General features: G+C 37.0%; 3 protein-coding genes across 3 annotated transcripts; all 3 read right to left on the bottom strand.

Moving 5' to 3' along the window:
- Positions 1-362: 362 nt before the first annotated feature.
- Positions 363-1,319, bottom strand: LOC145651882 (olfactory receptor 2AT4-like). Its single transcript, XM_081700483.1, has one exon. The coding sequence runs from the start codon at positions 1,317-1,319 to the stop codon at positions 363-365; it is 957 nt and encodes a 318-aa protein (XP_081556609.1).
- A 2,256-nt stretch (positions 1,320-3,575) lies between these two features.
- Positions 3,576-4,833, bottom strand: LOC145651869 (olfactory receptor 2AT4-like). The gene has a single exon (XM_081700429.1). It carries the CDS (start codon positions 4,751-4,753, stop codon positions 3,806-3,808), a length of 948 nt encoding a protein of 315 aa, XP_081556555.1. The 5' UTR covers positions 4,754-4,833; the 3' UTR covers positions 3,576-3,805.
- A 14,281-nt stretch (positions 4,834-19,114) lies between these two features.
- On the bottom strand, positions 19,115-20,344 carry LOC118242558 (olfactory receptor 2AT4-like). The gene has a single exon (XM_035534333.2). It carries the CDS (start codon positions 20,278-20,280, stop codon positions 19,312-19,314), a length of 969 nt encoding a protein of 322 aa, XP_035390226.2. The 5' UTR covers positions 20,281-20,344; the 3' UTR covers positions 19,115-19,311.
- Positions 20,345-24,322: the final 3,978 nt, after the last annotated feature.

The following is a 24,322-nucleotide window of genomic DNA, read 5'->3' as shown; positions in this document are numbered from 1 at the left end:
TTCAAGTGAGCTTTCAGTCCACCTCTTTTTGCTAATTTTATAAATCTGGATTAAAATATCTAAGTGGAAGGGTCAGAAATTAGAAGCCATGTGAACTCTGAGGCCTTCAAACTGTTAACACAAAATGCTGTAATTTGTCTTCTAAGTTTTATTTTTTTTAAAGTGGAGAGTGAGGTACTGAAAACATTACTGTTTTTTAAGTCTAAAGGTGCTCTTATTTGATCACTGGTCTGAAGATGCTTTCAGTACTGACTGGATAAAAGAATTATTTAATCAAGATTTTTATGAATTACCAAAAAATGAACACATAATATATGTACACAGCTAGTCATGTCCCAAAAACATTTTTTAGCCTAAAGCTTTCAGTTGATCACTTTCTGAATTTTAAGTTTTCTTAATTTCATCACAACAGCTTCTCGAATTTCCTTAGTTCGAAAGCAGAATATCATTGGATTGACAAGAGGGGGAAACAGACTATACCACATGCTTACCAAAATGCGAATACTAATGTTTATTTGGACCTTAAGGTCAGTAATATAAGCAGCACATCGGGGCAAATAATAAATGCATATAACAAGAAGCTGAGGGCTACACGTGGAGAATGTTTTGTACTTTGCTTGAACACTGGATATTTTTAAGACAGTTAAGATGATTGCTATGTAGGAGAATATGATGAACATAAGGAGGCCCAACAGCACAATCATTGCCACACAAATGGAAAATAGCATTACCTGCCTATAATCACTACAGGCTAGCTTACCTATAGAATTTTGATCACAGAAACACTGTGCTATAACGTTGGAGACACAATAGTGTTCGGCTATGGTTTTTACTACTATCACTGTCATCAGTGGGATTGAAAACACCCAAATAATTACACAGGCAACTGATGCAGTATGGTTTGTAACAAGTGCAGGGTATCTGAGCGGGTTACAAATAGCGATAAATCGATCAGCAGCCATTAAGAGCAAAAGGAAAGAAGTGACAGTCCCAAGATAATGAATAAAAAACATTTGTACAAAGCAAGCATGGAATGACAGAGTTTCATATTTAAGCAAATATTTTGCAATTATTTTAGGCATTGTGGTGGTTCCAAAAGCAAAGTCCACTGCAGCAAGATTACAGAAGATCAGGTAGCATGGTTTTTGAAGGCTCTTTTCATAAGACACAAATGCAATAATGAAAATGTTTCCCACTACAAGTGTGAGATACATGAAGAGGAGAAGGGTTCCAACTGCTGCGTAATATTCTGGAAGGAGTCCTGGAAATCCAAGGAGGAAGAATTCTGTAATTGTTGTGGAATTGGCATGTTGGTCCATGATTTTTATCAGTGTTCAAAATCTACCTGGTAATACACTTTAGGAAACAAATAATACACTGAAGTGTCTACTCTCTGCAATTTTAAAAGGGAGACAGAAGATTAGGTTGAACACTAAACATACGTGTACTGATGTAATTATTAATTTAAAAACTGTGATCACTATTTTATAATACATGTTTTTTTTTTCTAAGAACATATGAATAAAATCATTCTAAATCTCTTTTAAGATGTGACCTGTAATATATATTTTGGATCATTTTGAAGCTAAGTGCCTTGCCTTTATGTATGTTCAGCAGAATTTGTTGTCTCTTAAAAATCGTAGACATACAAAATTCCACACTGACAATATCCAACAGAGATTGATTCACCCACTCAATACATTTGAGTCCAACTAGTTGATGCAAAAATAAAATATGCTAATGTAATAATACTTGATGTCACATGTCCTGATCATTGTTTTTGTTTTTGTTGCTTGTCCTCATGTACCACCAATTAAACAGTTCTTTCTCAAAGAAACAAAGCACATTTAAAGCAGCAAAGGACTAAAAAGCCTTCCATTCATATTATGGTTTTCAAAAAGTCTGCGACATTACTAATAGTGAAAATGAAATCTAAAATCAGTGTAATAGCCAGATAAGCCACTATGGCATCTTCTTTTTTCTATCATCTATCTTGTAAACCTGATATATATATATATATATATATATATATATGATCTTTCTCCAATTGAGTGGCTTAACAGTAGGGTTCAGCCCTCCTAAAGATAGCAAATGACCTGCTTTGTGCTGTAGGTCATTGTACAGCTCATTTACTCTCGTTAGAGCTTAGTGATGTAATTGATCAGGGCATTTCTATTGATCTTCTTGAGCACTTGCTGGGTCTCATTGGGGTAGTACTAAACTGGTTCAGATTTTAACCTTCCCACAGAGCAGTTGTAGTTTATGTCGGGAATTACTTCTCTCCTGCTACTAGCATCATGCATGCAGGACTGCTGGGGTCTATACGATGGACAATACGCTTCTCCCTATATGTGCTTCAACTGGCCAGTATCAATGGACACAACATTCTATTCCATTTTTATGCACATGACACCCAAGTTTTTCACCTACTGATTTGTGCTCATTTGGGAGTCTTGATGAAATCAATCTCTGAATGGTAAATAATTTTCCTCAGTTAAACGAAAATAGATAGGAGGTTATTCTCATTAGTCCTCTCAAATTCACTGTCAGTCAAGGTAAAAACCTTGGTATACTGTCAAATCAGGTGAAACCTCTGGTTAAGGACCTCAGTGTTTGACTCTGACTTCAATTTTGACCATTAATTCTGTTGTCTTGAATAGTATCTTTCGCCTTCTGTCAATAACAAAATGTAAACTATTTCAAACCAATTAGGATTTCAAAAAGGTCATACACACCCTTCTCATTTTGCTTAGATGAATGTAGTGGCTTTTACATAGGTGTTGATTAGAGCTCTTTGGCTCGTCTTCAGTCAGTACAGGATGCAGTAGTAATATTCCTCAGAGACACAAAGAAAAAGGATCAAATTACTCTGGATTATTTTATTCTCCCTGCATTGGCTCCCTGTACTTTATATGGTTCAGTTCCAGTTTCTTTTATTTGTTTTTAAGGCCCTAAATGGAGCTGCTCTGTCTTACATTATAGAACGTCTTCACCCTAATCCAGATCTTACGATCAGCAGCTCCGAGCTGTTCCATGGTCTCAGCGGAAAGGAGACGGTAAAAAATATTAAGTTACCAGTAGAGATCTGCCCCCTACTAATATATGTTAAGTTGTCATAATTTACAGCATTGTAATGCCAAACACTTCCACCTGACATCAAGGAGAGACCTGGTGTTCACATTAGTATCAATAAAACAATAACTGGTGTTTCCGGCTAACAATTTTGCTTATTTTCAGTATTTACCTTTGTTTAGATAAACAGCAAAGAGTTGGTAATTTAAGCTTGCATTATTATTTAAATCATGTGGCAATTTGGTTTTAAAGGTGTTATATGAATAAATATTTACTAGAAACAATCAACAAAAATATAAATGATGCTGCAGTGAATTGCAATCAGCATACCTAACAAATCTGCCTGTTTTCAATGAAGACATTGTTTGCATTGTTAGTTCAGTTTTATTTTAAAAGTACAATAAGTTTTCAAACTTACTTGGATATTTGATATAGACATTTGTGTCATGTTATCTTATATTGATGATGAAATGATATTCACCTTTAATACTACAAGTCCTTGCACTTAATTTTGTCTAATTAAGTCTAATTAAAGTTTGTGAAGTAACTCACCTTCTAATTTTAAGATGACCATGATTATAACTTTACTTTGTACTGAATTGGCCTACTGAGAAACCTTTGTTTCAGTAAAGGTGGTTTCAGTTGATCGCTCATCTGAATATGCTTTCAGTACTGCTGCAAACATCTGAGAACTAAGATGAAGAGTATTTCATCAGCCTGAAGAAGCTTTTTGTTAATAATTTGACATGACCTTTCTTAATTTCATCATGAAAACATCTCGGATTTGTTTAGTTTGAAAGGAGAATATCACTGGATTGACAAGAGGGGGAAACTGACTATATAACATACAAATCATAATGCGAGCACTAATGTTCATTTGGACCTTTTGGTCAGTAATATAAGCGGCACACCGGGGCACATAATAAATGCCTATAATAAGGAGCTGAAGGCTACATGTGGAGAATGCTTTCTGCATTGCTTGAGCATTGGATATTTTTAAGACAGTTATGATGATTGCTATATAGGACAACACGATGAAAGCAAGAGGGCACAACAGAACAGTCATAAATATACAAAAGGTCAATAGCTTTACATGCCTAAAATCACTACAGGCTATTTTACCTAGAGAATTATGGTCACAAAAACACTGCTCTATTACATTGGAGTCACAGTAGTGCTCAGCTATTGTCTTTAGAACTACAGCTGTCATCAGTGGGATTGGAAGCACCCAGGTCAGTAGACATGCAATTGCTGTGGAATGGTTTGTAACAAGTGCAGGGTATCTGAGGGGGTTACATATGGCAATAAATCGATCAGCAGCCATTAATAGCAAAATGAAAGATGTAACATTTCCACAATAATGGACAAAAAACATTTGTATAAAGCAAGCATGAAATGGTATTGTTTCATCTTTAAGCAAATATTTTGCAATTGTTTTAGGCATTGTGATGGTTCCAAAAGCAATGTCCACCACAGCAAGATTGCAGAAGATCAGGTAGCATGGTTTTTGAAGGCTCTTTTCATAGGACACAAATGCAATAATGAAAATGTTCCCTCCTATAATTGTGAGATACAGGAGGAGGAGAAGGGATCCAACTGCTGTGTAATATTCACGATGAACATCTGGAAATCCAAGGAGGAAGAATTCTGTAATTGCTGTGGAATTAGCATGTTGGTCCATGACTTGTCAGTACTTTATATCCACCTGATAGACACTTGAAACACTGGAGTATCTACTCCCTGCCAATTGAAAAGGGAAACACAAGTTTACATTGTAAAGAAAGAAAACTAAACATGTAAGAAAACTAAACATGCTTATACTGAATAAAGTATTAACCCAAACATACAAACTGTAATGACTTTTTATAATACATCAAAAAAAAAAATAAATTCCTAAGTCCACATCATTGTAAATCCATTTATTCTAAAAGTATGTGTCAAAAAAATATAGAACTAGGATCACTCAGAATCTAAGTACTTTCTTGCCTGTATATTCAACAGTATTTGTTGTCTCTTAGAAGTCTTAGGCATACAAAATTCTCACATCCACACTGACAATAACCAACTGAGAATGATTCCCTTACATATCAATTTATATATGCTTTTCCAATACACCTGAGTCCACCTAGTTGATGTACTTGATGTCATATGCTCTGATGTTTACATCCAACTAAACACTGTGGCAGTATTTCGTCCTCAAGGACACTAAGAAATGCTTAAAATAATGTCACCTCATGGAAGACATTTAACCCTTTAAATGTCTTCCATGAGGTGACAAACAGTAAAAATGAGAACTACATGGCCAACATTATAACTAGATATAAAACGCAATTGGATCTTAAGTGAGTAAATCAGGGAGCATGTTTTTAAACGTGCTTTAACATATTATCTGCAAAACATTGAGGATGAATTGAGGGCAAAAGAGAAACACAATATAAGGCAAGCAATCAATTTTTTTTCCTCTTCATTCTAAATCTTTATCAGACCTTGGGTAAACAATTATCAGACCTCAGTTTAATCCATGAACTGAGTAGCAGTTCCTAGGCATTAATGGTAGACCTGATGGCAATGGGATAGGAGAAAGCATATTTGTTGTGTGATGTATGTTTTTTTCCTCTGGTGATTTGTCTTGGCATTTGTCTATTCCAAAGTTGTACTGTATTTTGTCTTATTGAAACTCTTATCTTTTCTTTGCCTACCCCTTTTCCTTGTTTTGTTGTTTATGTTACAATCTGATAGTTTTTCTGTTACAGACAGCCCTTGCCTTTTAACTGTGGATCATGTTCTGGATTATGATTACAGATTTGCCCTGAATAAATCCTGCTCTACTCAGCATTTACATTCACCCCTCAATCACGGCTCATTACAGAATGACAAGCCTTCTAAGGAGGCAGTGAGAAAGTAAGCCTTTGGTATGTGATTGTTCCATTGTGATGAAACTTTGGATGTTTCTAGGAAGTCTGGACACCAAGCCGGAGACAGCAAATTCTCTGGCGCTGTAGGTACAAGGGCATCTCATCATTCCCAGGCTTCCAAGGAAGTTCCCCCATTCTTTAGCTATGATGATGATGAGATCCCAGGTAAGTGGCTTGGGTCTACGCATCTTGGTTCAAGTTACAGGGGGGAGCAACCTGTAGCTCAAGGCAAGGATAGACAAAAGTAACAACCAGAAAACCCATTCCAGGAGGGTTCTGTTTCTGTTTGTTCCTCCAGATTGAAGATGCATCCAGCTCCCAGCATGAAAGACACTGCCTGGTCTCCTGAAGCTGTGGCCAGTGGTGAGCCTGTTCCCATGGCTGTATCCTGCCCCACAGCACCCCTGTGACTCTAATGCACACCTCTAAATCTGCCAGACCCGCCAGCAGCTGTGTGCTCCAGACCTGCCATGATGTCACCACCTCATGGTTCCCACCCATCCTGTCCCCATCTGTGTATCCTGCGGCCTCTCCGTCTGCCTTCCTGTGTCTCCTGTGACCACTCCTTCAATCTGTTGCCCATTCCCTTTTGTTTTCCATCTCCTGTGCCTGGGTTGGTTAAGCTTCCTTTTGTTGGATCTGTCTCAGTTCCTGTTGTTGTGCCTGCTCTTGTTTCTTCCTCTGCCTCTGTTTCTGTTCCTGTGCCTGTCAGTTTTTCTTTTCCATTGCCTTTGTCCATGTTTGTTTCTGTTCCGGTGTCTGTGGTTTGGATTTGGTTGTTTCTGTTCTCGTGTCTGTGGTTTGGCCTTGGTTGCACGTTTTGTTGCTTCATCCTGTTTTGCCCTCTGTCGTCCCTCATTCAGAGTTGAAGGACTTCTTCCCCCTGTCTCCTGCTCCTGCTCCATGTCTTGCCTCATTGTCCTTGGCCCCAACTCCTGTATTGGTTTCCTCTGTTTCTGTCTTGTCTCCTGTCTTTGCACAGTCTTCGGTGCCTGTCCCTGTCTACTCTGGTGTTCCTTTGCTACTTTTGTTTTTTGTGCTACAGGGCCATGCATTGGGGGGGAGGGACTGTCATGCCTCTCTTCTGCTAGCATCACAATGACCTTGGCATCCTTGTCTCATGCTCTGTTGTTCTGGTTCCAGGTTTTGTTCCTTGTTTCATTTCCTCCTCCCATTTTCCTCATTTCCCTCTCATCAGTCTGTGTATTTAAACCCTGTATTGTATCTTTTAATTTGCTGGTCATTTGTCTTTCAATTTGTCTCTTCATAAATTGTACGTTTTGATATTCAAACGTGTATCTTTTCTTTGTTTACCCTGTTAATTTTGTTTTGTTCCCTGTTTTTTTTTCAATGTTAGTGTTTCTATGAACTATGCTCTGGATTATGATTATCGATTTTCTCTGATTAATCTCACTCTACTCTGCATTTGTGTCTGCACCTCAATTTCTCCGATACAGTAATCTGATTTTACAGATGTTGAGGATTTGGCTAAAGAGATTTAGTTGCAGTAATAATGAGTGTAAAAAAAATAGGTATAGTGTTTTTAATACTTTTGGTACATGATTTCGCATCTACTAGACATTAGAATATCTCTCTCAACTCACAGACGTAATATCCAAGGAATGTTTATTGAGTAAGCATAGGTAGGAAAAACATGCATAACAATCATTGACTAGAATACTATTAATCACCAGGAGTATACATTTCTTTAGAATAACCACCCTACCAGTACAGCTCGGCTTGAAATACCTTGCTTCAGGTCTCATGGACGACAGGCTTCGAGACTATTTTTCATCCAGGCTCCAAGATGGTGGAATGAACTCCCACTTGCTGTCTGGACAGCAGAGTCCCTTGCAGTCTTCAAATGCAGACTGAAGACCCATCTATTTGCAGAATATTTAAAGAACAACTGACCCTGCACCCATATTGACTGACTAAATTAATACTTATTGTAGGGTACTGTTTATGTTGTTTAATAAACTCTGGCACTTTTCTAAGTCGCTCTGAATAAGAGCATCTGCTAAATGCCCTAAATGTAAATATAAATGTAACAGGCAGCCAAGCAAAATTTAATGCAAATACTTTGAGGTGGATGTGATAGCTAATTAGGATAATAGAAAAAACAAAAAACAAAAGAGAAAGGAGCATCCTCTGGGAATGACCAACTGGGTAACCTTCTTATTGACCAAACAAAACCAACAAAACGAAATTATTAATCAAACAAAATTTGTGATGCAAGACTACTAGGCTAATTGTGGTTCTGAGGAGATTGTATAACAGACAAGAGGAAAGAGGTAACGAGCCTAATTTGATTAACAATTAATTAAGTTATTATTGATACCACCTGGTAATGTAGACGGGAAATGCAAGTTTTTGTGACTCGCTGACGTTCGACCCTATCGAATCGTCTGCTGAAGCATGAGTTCCATTGAAGCTGTCTGGAGAGAGAGTCCCAAATGAAGAATCAATTTCCTTGGAGTGATGGCTCTGAAGGAGAATTTGTCACCAGAGTAGCTCATGAGAGTCCGTTTCCATGAAATCTTCCCAATGGCAGTGCACGAGCTATGAAATCCGATGACTGTATAAGGACCAGGATTCTTTGGATGGGGGATTGGGTCTTCAGTGCTGGCTTGAATGAGATCCATATAGACCTTTCTGAAGCAGGAGTGGGTTTGTTACCAGCAGTGTATTGGAATTCCAGTCTTCACTAGATGACTGTGCTCAATATAAGCCATGATGGGCAAATTCTGACGAATACACAATAATGATAAGAAATTAGCAAGCTACAAACAAAAAGAAACAAAAAATATCAAAATTTACATCTGGTAAAATGAGATAACCTGGATTTGAGTATTTCTAACTGTAATGTGACAAGGGAGGCCAGATGCTCGTGGATGTAGATAGATAGGTTTATTATGTTCTAACTTCGTTATGGGTGAACAAGCCAGGGTTGAAACCAGGAAAGCCAATATAGGGGTAATCCAAATCATGCAGGTAAACAGTCCAAGTCCAATAACCAGCGAGCAAAAACTAATCAGGCAAACAATACAAAAGGTGTAGGCAAAAATCAGTAGTCCGGAGAGCAAAAAACACAATTGAAACACAGGAAAGCAATCAAGAAAATAATGGTATGCACAGTCAGAACTAGTGGAAATACTTCACAGTATCCTAATGTGTGAGACAGGCTTAAATAACCAAGTACACAAGTGAAGTCAATATTCTGGTGATGATGATCTGATGTGAAGTTCAGGATTGGTGGAGTGCTGGGTTGGGTGATAAACTGCCTGCTGGGTGTTGTAGTGAGATGAGGAATCAGGTGATATGACACTAACTGCTTAGTAAGAAGTTATTGACTTTAGCAAATTAAAAATTAGAGCCTTTGTCTCTGCCAAAGTTTCATGGCAAAGTTCATTTTTTTTGTTTTAGTAAGTTTTCGCAGCTCACACCTTGCAACAGATTGAAGAGGGGGTTGAATTTGTCAGGTATATCTTGGAGGAAAAAAGGTTTTCAAGATTAGGGGAAAATAATTTAAGAGATACAGGAATACATAGGATCCACCACGAATCAACTATAAAGGAAATAAAGAAATATAGGAATACAGAAAAAAAAGAAAATCATATATTACTATCAATTTCTGCCTCCTGAACTTAGAATGAAGTATTGTAAACAAACCCTGGGAGGGGTAGAGAAATTTAATAATCAATTTATTATTTTCATAATTTCTAGAAACTATTACATTTAGAAACTACTCAATTTAATATACTGTCTAATTGGTTCATGTAGGATTTCTGGTAAACACAACTAGGAGTGAGTAACAATTTGTTTACAGTATGCAATATTATGTAAATTAATGAGGAACAAGTAATGAAGAAGTAATGAACAGTAGCAAGCTTCAGATTTTGCAGCTTAATATTAAAATAACCATACATTACTGGTTGATTGTCATTTGACATCATGGTAGATTAAATGGCAAGTTTTTACTTTGTGAATGTGTGGGCTGAGAAAAGTTACTTGCCTTGGTTGGGATTTGAGTCTAATATAACCAGGCTAGAAAGCTTTTAACCTTCCATTAGTGTATGACCCCCTCTGGGTTGAGGGTCAGAATCCAGGCCATCTTGATAGCTAGGCCATTTAAGGCTTTGTTTCTTGACCTCACAGCACCAGTGGGTCCTATGTCTAGTCTTTGGCCCGGGAATGGGAGAGAGCTCTCCTCTTTGTGTTTTATGAAAAATTATATAAATCTCAGTTTAACATAATACAATTCTATGAAACATATAAATAATTTCATACACATAGTTTATACAGATTCTAAATCACTATGTGATACAAATAGGAACTGGCTGGTCCGGAGGCGTGGCTGCGGCAATCAGCGGCGGGTCTGGGAGTTCCGGGGGTGTGGCTACTGAAACAGACAGGCCAGGCTTTCACACAGGGCACAGAATCAGGCTGGGCAGCCGGGAACAGGATCAGGATCAGACTGGATGGCCTCCCTCACGCTGGAAACTGGATCAGGATCAGACTGGAATGGTGACCCTCACGCCGGGAACTGTACAAGATCAGACTGGATGGTGTCCCTCACACCGGGAACAGGAACAGACTGGGTGGCTTGCGAGATAGCCCCAGGTGCAGGTTGGGTGACCCTGGAGGAACACACAGATACAGAACCCTCTCGGCAGTTCTCAAAGTAGACACAGGCTATGGGGAGCTCGCATTTGCGCTTGAGCACACATGGATTGTCTGTGCATTCACTCCGCCTACTCACGCCTTGCGCTGCAGGCCATTCCCTCCTGCAGTGTTGGTCAAGACAGGGAGACTCTTGGCGCTTACCTGGGATCTTGTTGCCATCAAAATACATGGGATCCTGTTTTTTCTGAGAATGACGAAATGCCCGTGTACCCACAGTGCCAGGGGATTTGCTGTCTCTGGTTTGGTGGTGCTGAGACGTAACGAACCCGGACTGTATAGAAACAGCCGGGATTTCGTCCCAGCGGAACAACCACCTCCCAGAGTCTCGCTCTCTTGCTTTGTCCTTGTTTAGATGTTCATTCTGTAATGGTGAGCAGTAAGGAGGCAGATGCATGTGTGGAGAAGAGCAAGATTTCTTAGGGGCAAATCCAAAGTCTTTAGAGTAGTCTGGAATCTTTAGGGTAGTCTGGAGTCATAGAGCCAACATAGAGATAGAGAATACAGGGCAAACCAAAAACATACGAAGGCAAACAGGGGAATCAGGGTATAACAGAGGCTAAGAAACGAGAAAGCTACAATAAACATACAGACTAGGAGACACAGACTACAAACCTACAGGCATACAGATACAGGCTTGCAAAAACATACATCCATACAACCAAACAGTCAAACAATGAACAGCCAAGACAAAGGGAACCAGACAGGGTTTAAATACATGAACTTAACAAGACTAAAAACAAAGAACAGGTGAAAGTAATGACGGGTGTGGAAAACCAAACGAGGGGTGGAGAAAACGAAACTAAGGAATGGTACCAAAATAATCCACTTACACTTACAGACTTGTAGTCTGGCTGGGCTCTGCAGGACTCCACAGAGCCCGACCCTGGACCATATTCAGGGCCCCTCCAAAATCGTACAGTGGCCTCCTCCCCTGTTGTGGGCACTTGGAGTGATGCCAGGATGATGGAAGGTCTCTCTGCAGGGTAGTAGGACTCTACAGAGTCTGATTCTGAGTACTAGACATTATTGTACCAGTTCCAGTAGCCCGACGTGGGTCCATAGAACTCTGCAGAGTCCCCACCCCGACCACACTCCCCAAATTCCCCAGTGGCACTCTCCCCTGCTGTGGGAGTCAGGAGTGTTCCCAGGAATAAGGAGGGCTTCCCTGCAAGGGCTGCTGGAGGTGTTTATGTCCCTTCTTACCCTTCCTTTTTTCCCCATTCCCAGGCATCCTTCGTTGGTCTGTGTTTCTGTGACGAGGAGGTTAAGCAGGATGCAGGAATGAGTCGCAGAAATAAGAACATATGTTTATTTTAAAACATATAAAACACAACATAGCACGCAGGATATTGGATTTAAACACCGACAACACAGACACATAAACGATAGACATTTATACACATACTAATGACACAATGAGGAGCAGGTGTGAGACATAAGGAGGGCGTGGCCACGTTGATGAATACACACACGAGGAGACATTCGGGGGAAGGGGACTGGGACAAGTACAATTTGAGCACATTAATTTGCAGGTGTGTGTGGATATGTGAAAATGCATCACAGAATTTACCTTACATTTGTCTGATGTTACTGATAATATTAAACTTAGTGATAATAGCAGCAAAATATTTATTTAATTACATTTTCATTAGGTTGCTATGAGGACATTCAATAATAGTAAAAAAAAGCCTTCATCATTTAATGACTTAATAATTTAATGATATTTAGACTGAAGCATGTACTCAGTTTGTATTGAAGTATGTACTCAGCGTGTACTCAGTTGTATCATAGACAATTTCAAAGTCCTGTCCCCAGACAAGAGAAGGAAGTCTGCATACATTATATTGTCACTCTGACTGGCTGGTGCTACATTTATATATTGACAGCACATCTAGCCACCAATTAACATAATCTTGATTTATATTTATGGCATGCAGCCGACACTTTTATCCAAAGCAAATTTACAATTGTGACTGAGTACAATTGTGGGTTAAAGGCCTTGCTCAGGAGCCCAACATTGGTAGTGTGGTGGTGAGGCTTGACCAAGGAACCTTCTGATTACTAGGCTAATTGTCATGGTATGGCCCTGCCCCCTCCCCAAACATCTTGGTGCGTGTGTGTTCGTCCATGTTGCCACACCCTCTTGTGTCATCCACCTCTTTCACATTTTGTGTAATCATCTTTAGTGTCTATATGTCTCCTGTGTCGTAATGTGTTTGTTGGTTTTTGAAAGGTGTTTAGTAAGGTGTACAGAGTGTGAGTGTTGTGTTTTATGTATCATTCGTGTGTGTAACAAACGTATGTTCAATCGTGCCTCTTCCCCACATCCTGTGTACCTCGAGGCGTTACACTAATACATTAAGTGTTGAGCCTCTGTAGTAGTGTACATACTTTCAGTTGATCACTGGACTGAAGATGCGTTCAGTACTGACTGTGCAATGATCAGAGAACTCAGAAGGAAAGTATATAACCAAGATTTTTATGAAATGTCCCTTGTGCAAATAAAGTATGTCCACTGCACTCATGTCCGAATGACTTTTTTAACCTGAAAAAGATTTCAGTTGATAATTGGTTATGATCTTTCTTAATTTCATTATGAAAACCTCACGGATTTCTTTAGTTTGAAAGCAGAATATCACTGGATTGACAAGTGGGGGAAACAGGCTATACCACATACATATCATAATGCGAGCACTTAAGTTCATTTGAACCTTTATGTCAGTAATATAAGCGGCACATCGGGGAACATAGTAAATGCATATAACAAGAAGCTGAAGGCTACATGTGGAGAATGTTTTGTACATTGCTTGAACACTGGTTATTTTTAAAACCATTACGATGATTGCTATGTAGGAGAATATGATGAAAGCGAGGGGGCCCATCAGCACATTCATAGCCACAGTAGAATTACATGCCTAAAATCACCACAGGCTATCTTAACTATAGAATTATGGTCACAAAAACACTGCTCTATTACATTGGAGTCACAGTAGTGCTCAGCTATTGTCTTTAGAACTAAAGCTGTCAGAAGTGGGATTGGAAGCACCCAGGTGAGTAGACATGCAATTGCTGTGGAATGGTTTGTAACAAGTGCAGGGTATCTGAGGGGGTTACATATAGCGATTAATCGGTCAACGACCATTAATAGCAAAGTGAAAGATGTGACAGACCCCAGATAATGGACAAAAAACATTTGTATAAAGCAAGCATAGAATGGCATTGTTTCATCTTTAAGCAAATATTTTGCAATGATTTTTGCAATGTTGGTTCTAAAATCAAAGTCCACTGCAGCAAGATTGCAGAGAAGAGTTCCAACTGCTGCATAATATTCTGGAAGGAGTCCTGGAAATCCAAGGAGGAAGAATTCTGTAATTGTTGTTGAATTAGCATGTTGGTCCATAACTTTTCTCAGTGCTCCAAATCCACCTGCTAATACACCCGAACAAACAAATGAAACACTGGGGTGTCTACTCCCTGCAATTTAAGGTGGGAAATAAAAAATAGGTTAGGTTACAATATTAAACATTTTCAGCACTGCAAATCCATCTGATAATACACCTGATAAAATGCTTAGACAATGCATGGTGTAATTTTACAATTTTACAAGTTAAACAGTAAATTAGGTTGTATGTTCCAAGAATACTAAACTTACTTATACTAATGAAATTATTAAGAGAAATGTACAAGCTGTTATTACCTATTTATAATAAATCCATCACATTTTTTTCCTAAGTGCACAATTTAAAAAAATTATAAATCTATTTTATGTATCCACTAATATAGAACTGTAATATAGAATGTATCCAGTAATATAGAAGGTAAGTATTTTCTTGCCTTCATGTATGATCAACAGAACTTGTAGAGTTCTATCCTCAAATTCACACTGACAATACCCAACTGAGATTGATTCACCCACACATCAGTTTATATATGCTTTTCCTTTGCACCTGAGTCCAGCTAGTTGATGTAATACTATTATATGCTAATGCCATAATACTTGGATTCATTAAGGATGAATGGAGGGAAAAGTAGAAAACACAATATAACTCAAAATGTTTTCATGCTTTTTTAAAGTTATTACTCCAATCCCACAACCCAGTTAAAAGCCCTTTATATGTAATAAATGACCAAGTAAATGTTTAACTACATTGCCCTGATTGCATTATAATATGGAAATGGATCCATGATCTTATCACTGAAATAAAAATGGTTTCATGAAACGCTGCCATATTAGTAATAAAATTAAACTTGTTCTTGATTTATACTCAATTACCTTGTTACACAACAACTGTAGATACACAACAACTGTAGATATGTTAATATACAAAATGGATCTGTACATTCTGTAGAGTGTGTACATATATACCCAACCATATTACACCTGCACTGTACATTCTGTAGATTGTGTACATATATACCCAACCATATACATTGTACATTGTGTATATAATCATAATATACACATATTGTACATACATTGTTAATATATTTTTGTACATACATAGAGTATATATATTTATCTTGCATATATACATTTTTCTCTATGCACCCCTGTTTCCTTTCCTCAGTTTGGACAGAGCACTCTCCACCATTTCACTGCGAGTCATACTGTGTATGACTATATATGACTACTCTGAATTTGTAGCATAGGATGGTAGTGTTTTTTCTCGAGATTTTTACAAGCTAGTAGACACAGATGAATATACATTTTAGTTTCGACTTGACTACTGTGTATTGTCCTGCATACTGTCAAACAGAGATGAGCCCACAGATACAACTTTCCCCTTGTTGATTATATGGTTAGATGAGCCTTTGTTTAATCCTTCACCATGTTTAATCCTTCATGGTGAGAGCATGTGGACTTGTGGGTAATTAATGTGTTGTAGCCCACTGTCTTTCTTTTGTCATAGTGGTTATTTTTGTTTTTATACTCTGTGGTTTTGCCATGACTATATGCAATACTAAACAATGCACCTGTTTCTATTTCCCCCCATGCATATAAACCTTGCCTTCTCACTATTGCAATGTCATGTTTGCTCACTCGTGGCTTCACTATACCTTATCACCCTCTCTATACCGAGTATTTCCTTCTCCATGTGTTGATAAGTTGTTCATGACTTCACTCTGGAAGTTTGTTCCTTCATTTTTCTAGCTCCTAGTTTGGGTTTCCATATGCTCCTCATTGTTTTTAGACCGGAGAACAAATGAGAGGGACATTTTTTTCAATAACTATGTCTTTTTAGCTTTTTCTGGCTCTGAAGTATTTTTGATTGTTGCTGAAAGTGCCAAACCCTGGTGTTTTTTGCACTGAAATGAGAGTTGAGCCTCAGTTTCTTGGTTTCCTAATTGGGTGATTTTGTTGAAAAATGTATGTCTGTATAAGAACTTTGTGCTTATTAATATAAGCTTAATAAGTCTATATTTTTATTTATTTATTTTCCAGTGTATGTGACCAGTCAGATGTCAGAGTTTGCTCAAAATGTCCCCCACAATATACGGAGGTAAAAAAAAAAAATACATTGATTCCATTCATCAACTTTGCGCAGTGTTAGGAGCTGCCAGTGTTGCTGCTGGGGGACACGTATTATTGTAACACTGTAACACCATATCAGCACTGTTGATTAACGTCTCACAAGCCAGAAAAGGTAACATTAATGTCAATACAACTGTAATTGTAGAAATAAATAATATTTTACTAAAAAAAGTCAGCAATTGTATGAAGTGGAAACAAAACCTTTTGGTGAAATTGAGGCAATTTGCAAATGTTAAATCAAGCAACAATCACAACTGACGTTAGCTATCATATCTAAAGTTACCTGGAAAGTTAATCTAGGTGAGTTAGTTAGCCAATTAGCCACACATTCGTGCAGCATCCATCAGTGGTCATGGGCATATTCAACTAACGGTAATGTACTTATATTTAGTTAGCTATATTTGTTATAAATCCCACATTAAGTATCATTAATGTCATTGTAGTGATGCATTTGAATATGTAGTGTGGCAGCTTTAATATATTGTATATTCATATAATATCGTGTAGCTGTACCTGCTTATGGTAAATGCCATTATTAGTGTTAGTTTGAAAAAGTGAAAGCAGATTTTTATTAGTTTATCAGTTAATATCATCTTTTATTCACTTTAAGTCACGAATAACAGTGTAACGCGGGAGGGGGAGGAGAGCGAACACATGTCCGAAGTGACAACGCCATAAGGAACCAAACTGATTAAATAGAATAAATAATACGTTTAATAATCGACACAGACTAACAATACAGAATAGAATGAAGAACAAACAGGCTAACAGATGAATAATATGATAACAGGGTGATGGCGAGAAATGGGCATCAAGGAAATAAAACATTAAGGAAAGACTAATGGAGAACAACAATAATAAAACATAACAGTGAACATAAAGAGAGACAAATGGAAACAACACAGAACCGGGCTACATAAGATGAACAAACAATATTGACGACGAAGATACAGAACTAAACAAGGAAAGCAACATGCAGCAAGGGTAACCAAACGAAATCAGACTGACCAGAAACCATGAAAGATACTCTATGACAAAGACAATGAGCAACAAACAAGATACGTAGGGACGAGGTTTTTATAACATTACAATCAAGGACAAACTAGGAACAGCTGGCGTCAAAGGGGAGGAGACAGGGAACCATGGAGACGAATGAAAACCCGGACGAGCTGTGAGAAAATGAGTACTAGTTAGATGATATAAGTATGGAACAGAGGTGTACAAGAGTTGAGTCAGTCTTTCCTGACATAATAATTACCAATCAGATAAGAAATTATCATTAATCCATTCCTGAGCATTATGGCAAGAAATGCCAGTTGATTGCTGATGATATTTTCCATGTTCACTCTGGTTCATTAAAAGTAGAGAGAGAGGGCACGATTGAGGATGCTGACAGGTCAGTGAGAGCAGGTCACTTTGAGGTGAGCTAGAAACAGAGCAAATATTGATAGTGAAGCTCACATAATGCCATTACATTGGTCTCATCCTAACACACAAACTCTTGTTAGCCTTCATATATGTATCAAGATTCTTTCTTGTCACTAGTTTAATGATGATATTTCTTTTCTGTCCACTCTGATAACATTCAGAGTAAAGAGAAAGAAGTATATATACATCTGTATATATAGATTTAGATTTATACTCAATTAACCTGTTACAACTACTGTAGATATGGTTTATACAAAATGGATCTGTACATTCTGTAGATTGTGTACATATATACTCAACCATATACATTGTACATTGTGTATATAATCATAATATACATATATTGTACATACATTGTTAATATATTTTTGTACATACATAGAATATATATATTTATCTATATTATTATTTTTTTTCTCTATGCACCCCTGGTTCTCTTCCTCAGTTTGGACAGAGCACTCTCCACAGGAGAGGGAGAGCAGGTGATATGGAGGCATGTGCGTAAAGGAGGAAGCATTGAGGGTCAAGACCAAGTAATGACATCATAACTATCTCATCCTAATGTTAATTTAAGATATTTAAATGTAAGATATTTGATAATAATTATAATCATAATCATAATAGATAAAAAACAAATATGAACTATAAAGAAAAGCCCTAATTTTAAATTAATAAAATGTGGTAATCAATAAACCAATTAAATAGATAACTAAAAATAAATGAAAGAAATTTAATAATAATGATAATAATAATAATAATAATATTATTATTATTATTCAGGGACTAATAAAGTATTACAATACTCATATATCCAGAAATCTATGTATTGTTTTTTGAAGATAATATATTATTATTATTATTATTATTATTATTATTATTATTATTATTTCATCTCATGAGTTAGTGAATTCCCTGCCCCTCAGGTAGATTTGATCCCCCTCAATGTTCAGTTTGTGACTATAGCCTTGCTGTCCCAAGACGAGTGAAGGAAGTCTGCACACATTATACTGACACTCTGGTGCTACATTTACATAATGACAACACATCTAGTGACCAATTAACATAATGTTGAATTACATTTATGGCATTTAGCAGACACTTTTATCCAAAGCAACTTACAATTGTGACTGAGCACAGTCAGGGTTAAAGGCCTTGCTCAGTGGCAGTGTGGTGGTGGGGCATCACCCAGGAACCTTCTGATTACTAGGCTAATATGTTAACTTTCTGCCCCCAGAAAGACAACAAAATGTTGATCACTTTCACTTACCATCAAGCTGAGACCTAGAGTTAATAATAAAGTCTTTTATAATATAAACAAAACAACAACTCTTGCTGCATTGTATTATAGTCAGCATGCCTAACAAATTTGCCTGTTTTTATTGGACATTAGCTTTGTTACAGTACAGTTTGAACTTCAGTGTCTTAAAAACAGTGACATAATTTGCAATAAAAGTTTATCTTGCTTTTTTTATTTTTCCAGTACATTTGAAGTGGTGAACTGAAAACATATTTGTGTTTTTAGTTTGGAGATATTTTGAACTGATCACTGAAATGAAGATGCTTTCAGTTGTGACTGTGCATGCATCAGAGAACTAAGAGGAAAAGTATTTAACCAATATTTTTATGAAAATTCCACTGAAAAGTATATCCACTGCAGTCGTGTCACAATGACATTTTTTAGCCTAAAAAAGGTTTCAGTTGCTGATTGGTTTTGATCTTTCTTAATTTCATCATGAAAACCTCTCGGATTTCTTTAGTTTGAAAGCAAAATATCACTGGATTGACAAGTGGGGGAAACAGACTATACCACATAGATATCATAATGCGAGCACTAATGTTCATTTGAACCTTTATGTCAGTAATATAAGCGGCACACCGGGGTACATAGTAAATGCATATAACAAGAAGCTGAAGGCTACATGTGGAGAATGTTTTGTACATTGCTTGAACACTGGTTATTTTTAAAACCATTACGATGATTGCTATGTAGGAGAATATGATGAAAGCGAGGGGACCCATCAGCACATTCATAGCCACAGTAAAATTAAGCAGAATTACATGTTTAACATCACCACAGGCTATCTTAATTATAGAATTATGGTCACAAAAACACTGTGCTATTACATTGGAGTCACAATAGTGCTCAGCTATTGTCTTTAGAACTACAGTTGTTGCCAGTGGGATTAGAAATACCCAGGTCAGTAGACATGCAATTGCTGTGGAATGGTTTGTAACAAGTGCAGGGTATCTGAGGGGGTTACATATAGCGATTAATCGGTCAACGGCCATTAATAGCAAAGTGAAAGATGTGACAGACCCCAGATAATGGACAAAAAACATTTGTATAAAGCAAGCATGGAATGGCATTGTTTCATCTTTAAGCAAATATTTTGCAATGATTTTAGGCATTGTTGTGGTTCCAAAAGCAAAGTCCACTGCAGCAAGATTGCAGAAGATCAGGTAGCATGGTTTTTGAAGGCTCTTTTCATAAGACACAAATGCAATAATGAAAATGTTTCCCCCTACAAGTGTGAGATAAATGAAGAGGAGAAGGGTTCCAACTGCTGCATAATATTCTGGAAGGAGTCCTGGAAATCCAAGGAGGAAGAATTCTGTAATTGTTGTTGAATTAGCATGTTGGTCCATAACTTTTCTCAGTGCTCCAAATCCACCTGCTAATACACCCGAACAAACAAATGAAACACTGGGGTGTCTACTCCCTGCAATTTAAGGTGGGAAATAAAAAATAGGTTAGGTTACAATATTAAACATTTTCAGCACTGCAAATCCATCTGATAATACACCTGATAAAATGCTTAGACAATGCATGGTGTAATTTTACAATTTTACAAGTTAAACAGTAAATTAGGTTGTATGTTCCAAGAATACTAAACTTACTTATACTAATGAAATTATTAAGAGAAATGTACAAGCTGTTATTACCTATTTATAATAAATCCATCACATTTTTTTCCTAAGTGCACAATTTAAAAAAATTATAAATCTATTTTATGTATCCACTAATATAGAACTGTAATATAGAATGTATCCAGTAATATAGAAGGTAAGTATTTTCTTGCCTTCATGTATGATCAACAGAACTTGTAGAGTTCTATCCTCAAATTCACACTGACAATACCCAACTGAGATTGATTCACCCACACATCAGTTTATATATGCTTTTCCTTTGCACCTGAGTCCAGCTAGTTGATGTAATACTATTATATGCTAATGCCATAGTACTTGATACCACATGCTCTGATGTTTGTTTTTGTTGCTTGTTCTAATTTACACCAAGAACAGCAGTATTTATCCCTCAAGAACGCTAAGGCATACGTGATGTAATAGAGGGGTAAATGTCTTCCATGAGGTAACAAACAGTAAAAATGAGAACTACATGGCCAGCATTATAACTATATGTAAAACACCACTGGAGCTTAAGTGAGTAAATCAGGGAACATGTTTTTCATTATTGTTTAGTATATACAAAATATTAAGGATGAATGGAGGGGAAAAAGAGAAAACAATATAACTCAAAATATTTTCCTTCCTCATTGTAAATAATTATCAGACCTCAGTTTAATCCATGAACTGAGTAGTAGTTCCTAAGCATTAATGGTAGACCTGATGGCAGTGGGATAGGAGAGAGCACATATGTTGTGAGTTGTATGTCTTATTCCTTAGGTTGTATGTTGTGTATGAAAGCATTCCAAATGTTTTCCCCCTCATTGTAAACCATTATCAGAGCATAGGAACTACATAAGCAATCCATGAACTGAGTAGCAGGAGATTTTAGGTATTAATAGTAGATTTAATGGCAGTGGGGTAGGAGAGAGCACATTTGTTGGCGATGTATTATGGTCTATTATGCTCGACTTCACTTTTGATGCTAATGTAATCTGATAATTTTAACTTTACTTTTGATGCTAATGTAATCTGATAACTTTAACTTTACTTTTGGTGCTAATGTAATCTGATAATTTTAACTTTACTTTTGATGCTGATGTAATCTGATAATTTTAACTTTACTTTTGATGCTAATGTAATCTGATAATTTTAACTTTACTTTTGATGCTAATGTAATCTGATAATTTTAACTTTACTTTTGATGCTAATGTAATCTGATAATTTTAACTTTACTTTTGCTATTGTAAAGATCTGATGACAAAGAGGAAACCATAGAGAGAAATCCAGACAAGTTTCATTCATACAATAATCTCTTGAATGGACAGCAAATTCAGACACATTCAAGAGTCAAAATTCAAAGTAACTTTATTGGCATAATTGTAGAGTACAATATTGCCAAAGCATTACCACAATAACAAGAAAAGAGCAATAAAAAAGCTTAGAATTTTTGGCTGTGAAGGAGGAAGTGCATCTCACTTTCCACCTCGCTGCTCTCTCGGTGAGCACACACTCTTCTCTCTCTGTGGAACAGAACTGTTTATACCCGACTGTCTCTATGGCCAGGTGGTGGTCACTGATCCGGTACTTGGTCAGGATTCATCTCTTTCTCAAATGTGCCATTTGTGCATTTTGAGCTTAAGGTATTTGTATTTATGACCAAATGTATTTATATTAATAAAAGGTGCATTTATTTTGAACAATTACCAAAAGGCTCAAAGAAGGCAAAAGAAAACTACCAGATAGATCTCTCACCTTAAAGACAGAAAATTACAAAATAAACTCTTAGCCATACCTTGACATCAGTAGTGAAAGTATAATGCCACTAAATTAATTAATTAAGTCCTCTCCATATTCTATGAAATTTTTTTTGAATCTGTTTAAAATAATTTTCTGAAACAAAATTATTATTTCATTCACAATTTATACAGATTCTAAATCTCTACATCATGCAACTATTTCACAAACCAAAATTAAAGAAGCTCTGTAATTCACAAAGTAAAGGAACCCTCTTGGTGTTCATATACTTAATATATAATGTTATATATTTTTACATTTTTTAAGTTATTACTCCAATCCCACAACCCAGTTAAAAGCCCTTTATATGTGATAAATGACCAAGTAAACCTTTGACTACATTGCCCTGATTGTGTTTTTATATATAGAAACTGATCCTTGATCTTATTATCACTGAAATAAAAATGGTTTCATGAAAGACTGCCATATTAGTAATAAAATTAAACTTGTTCTTGATATCACAGACTACTCTGAATTTGTAAAATAGAATGGTAATATTTTTCTCTAGATTTTTACAAGATAGTAGACACAGATGAATATACATTTTTGTTTCTACTTGACTACTATCACGTTCACCCATACCTGACGTCGTGGTTCTCACAGCACTGCCAGTATGTTTATTTACTTCCTGATTTTGCTTCCTTGTGTTTCCTTATTTTGGTTTCATTCTGTTACACCCCCTTGTTAGTATCTATTCATGTTATTACCTTCACCTGTATCTTCTTAGTCTTCATAAGTCTCTGTATTTAAACCCCAATGTCTCATCAACTCATGTTATAGTTCTGAGCTGCTTGTTATCGTGTCAGTTTCTTCAGGTTTATTGGAACTCCACGTTTCATTCGATGACCCTCTTTGCCTGTTCCCTGTCAGTTTTGGTTGCTTCATGTACTGCTCTTCTGGATTTTGACCTGTGCAAGTATATTTGGATTATGAATGTGGACTACATGTGTTCTCTATTAAACTTCATTCATTACACTGCTTTCGATTCTGTCTCTGTTCATGCTCGGAACATTCCAGATATTGTGTATTGTCCTGTCTGCTGTCACGACAAACAGTGATGAGCCCACATCCAAATTCTCTATACTAATATGCCTTGCACACACGGTCACAGGTACATTTTCCCCATGTCGACTATATGGACAGCTGAACCTTTTTGGACCTTTTCCATTCGCCATGTGCTATCTTTCATGGTGAGAGAGGTTTGTGGAGCATATGGACTTGTGGGCAATTCATGTGCTATATCCAGCTGTTTTTCTTGTCATACTGGTTTTTGTTGTTTCTATAGTCTGTGGTATAAACCATATAAACCTTGCCTTCTCACTATTCCAACATATCATGTTTGCCATTTTCCTTATAGCATTGTCATTTTAGCTTTTTTTGACTCTGAGGTCTGTTTAGAGTGTGTGGCCAGTAATATATCAGAGTTGGAGCTTGAATAGGATTAGTCACTGTTAGGCTGAGTTATAACCTTAACCCTTACTAATATAGAAAGTACATATTACATGTGTCCATAGAGTATAATCTACAAATCAAAATTGTCTTTTGATTAGAACTTAAGTGCATATTTCATGTACTGGTTATGTAAAATGTCAACTGTCTTCTCTCTGTACATGTAGTTCAATTTTCAGGAAATTCCATCCATAAAAAAACAGTCTTCTGAAGTAGACACTTAGAAAAGACAGGGTACACAGCCTGGGAGGGTGTTACAAGGACCAACCCCTGGAGTCAGACCTGTAGTGATTGTCTGTGAGTGGCTGGTGGCTGGACACATCACACATCCCGGTCTGCCTCAACTCAAAGGGGCACTGTGGGAGGCTACACTCACCACGTCACAGTGGTAACTCAGTGGTTAAGGTTAAGGTACTTGACTTGTAATTGGAAAGTTGCCAGTTCAATCCCTGCTACTTCCAAGTTGCCACTGTTTGGTCCCAAAACAAGGCCCTTAACCCTCAATTGCTGAAGATGTATTCAGTCATAATTGTTAGTC

Source organism: Electrophorus electricus, chromosome 17 (assembly GCF_041902795.1).
Source record: "Electrophorus electricus isolate QZ-2024a chromosome 17, ASM4190279v1, whole genome shotgun sequence".
Classification (NCBI taxonomy): domain Eukaryota; kingdom Metazoa; phylum Chordata; class Actinopteri; order Gymnotiformes; family Gymnotidae; genus Electrophorus; species Electrophorus electricus.
Note: the sequence above shows the minus strand (reverse complement) of the source record. Positions and strands in the feature narration are given on the sequence as shown.

Coding starts and splice junctions, on each gene's coding strand:
- LOC145651882 (XM_081700483.1), bottom strand. CDS start 1,319: ATGGACCAACATGCCAATTCCACAACAATTACAGAATTCTTCCTCCTT.
- LOC118242558 (XM_035534333.2), bottom strand. CDS start 20,280: ATGGACCAACATGCTAATTCAACAACAATTACAGAATTCTTCCTCCTT.
- LOC145651869 (XM_081700429.1), bottom strand. CDS start 4,753: ATGGACCAACATGCTAATTCCACAGCAATTACAGAATTCTTCCTCCTT.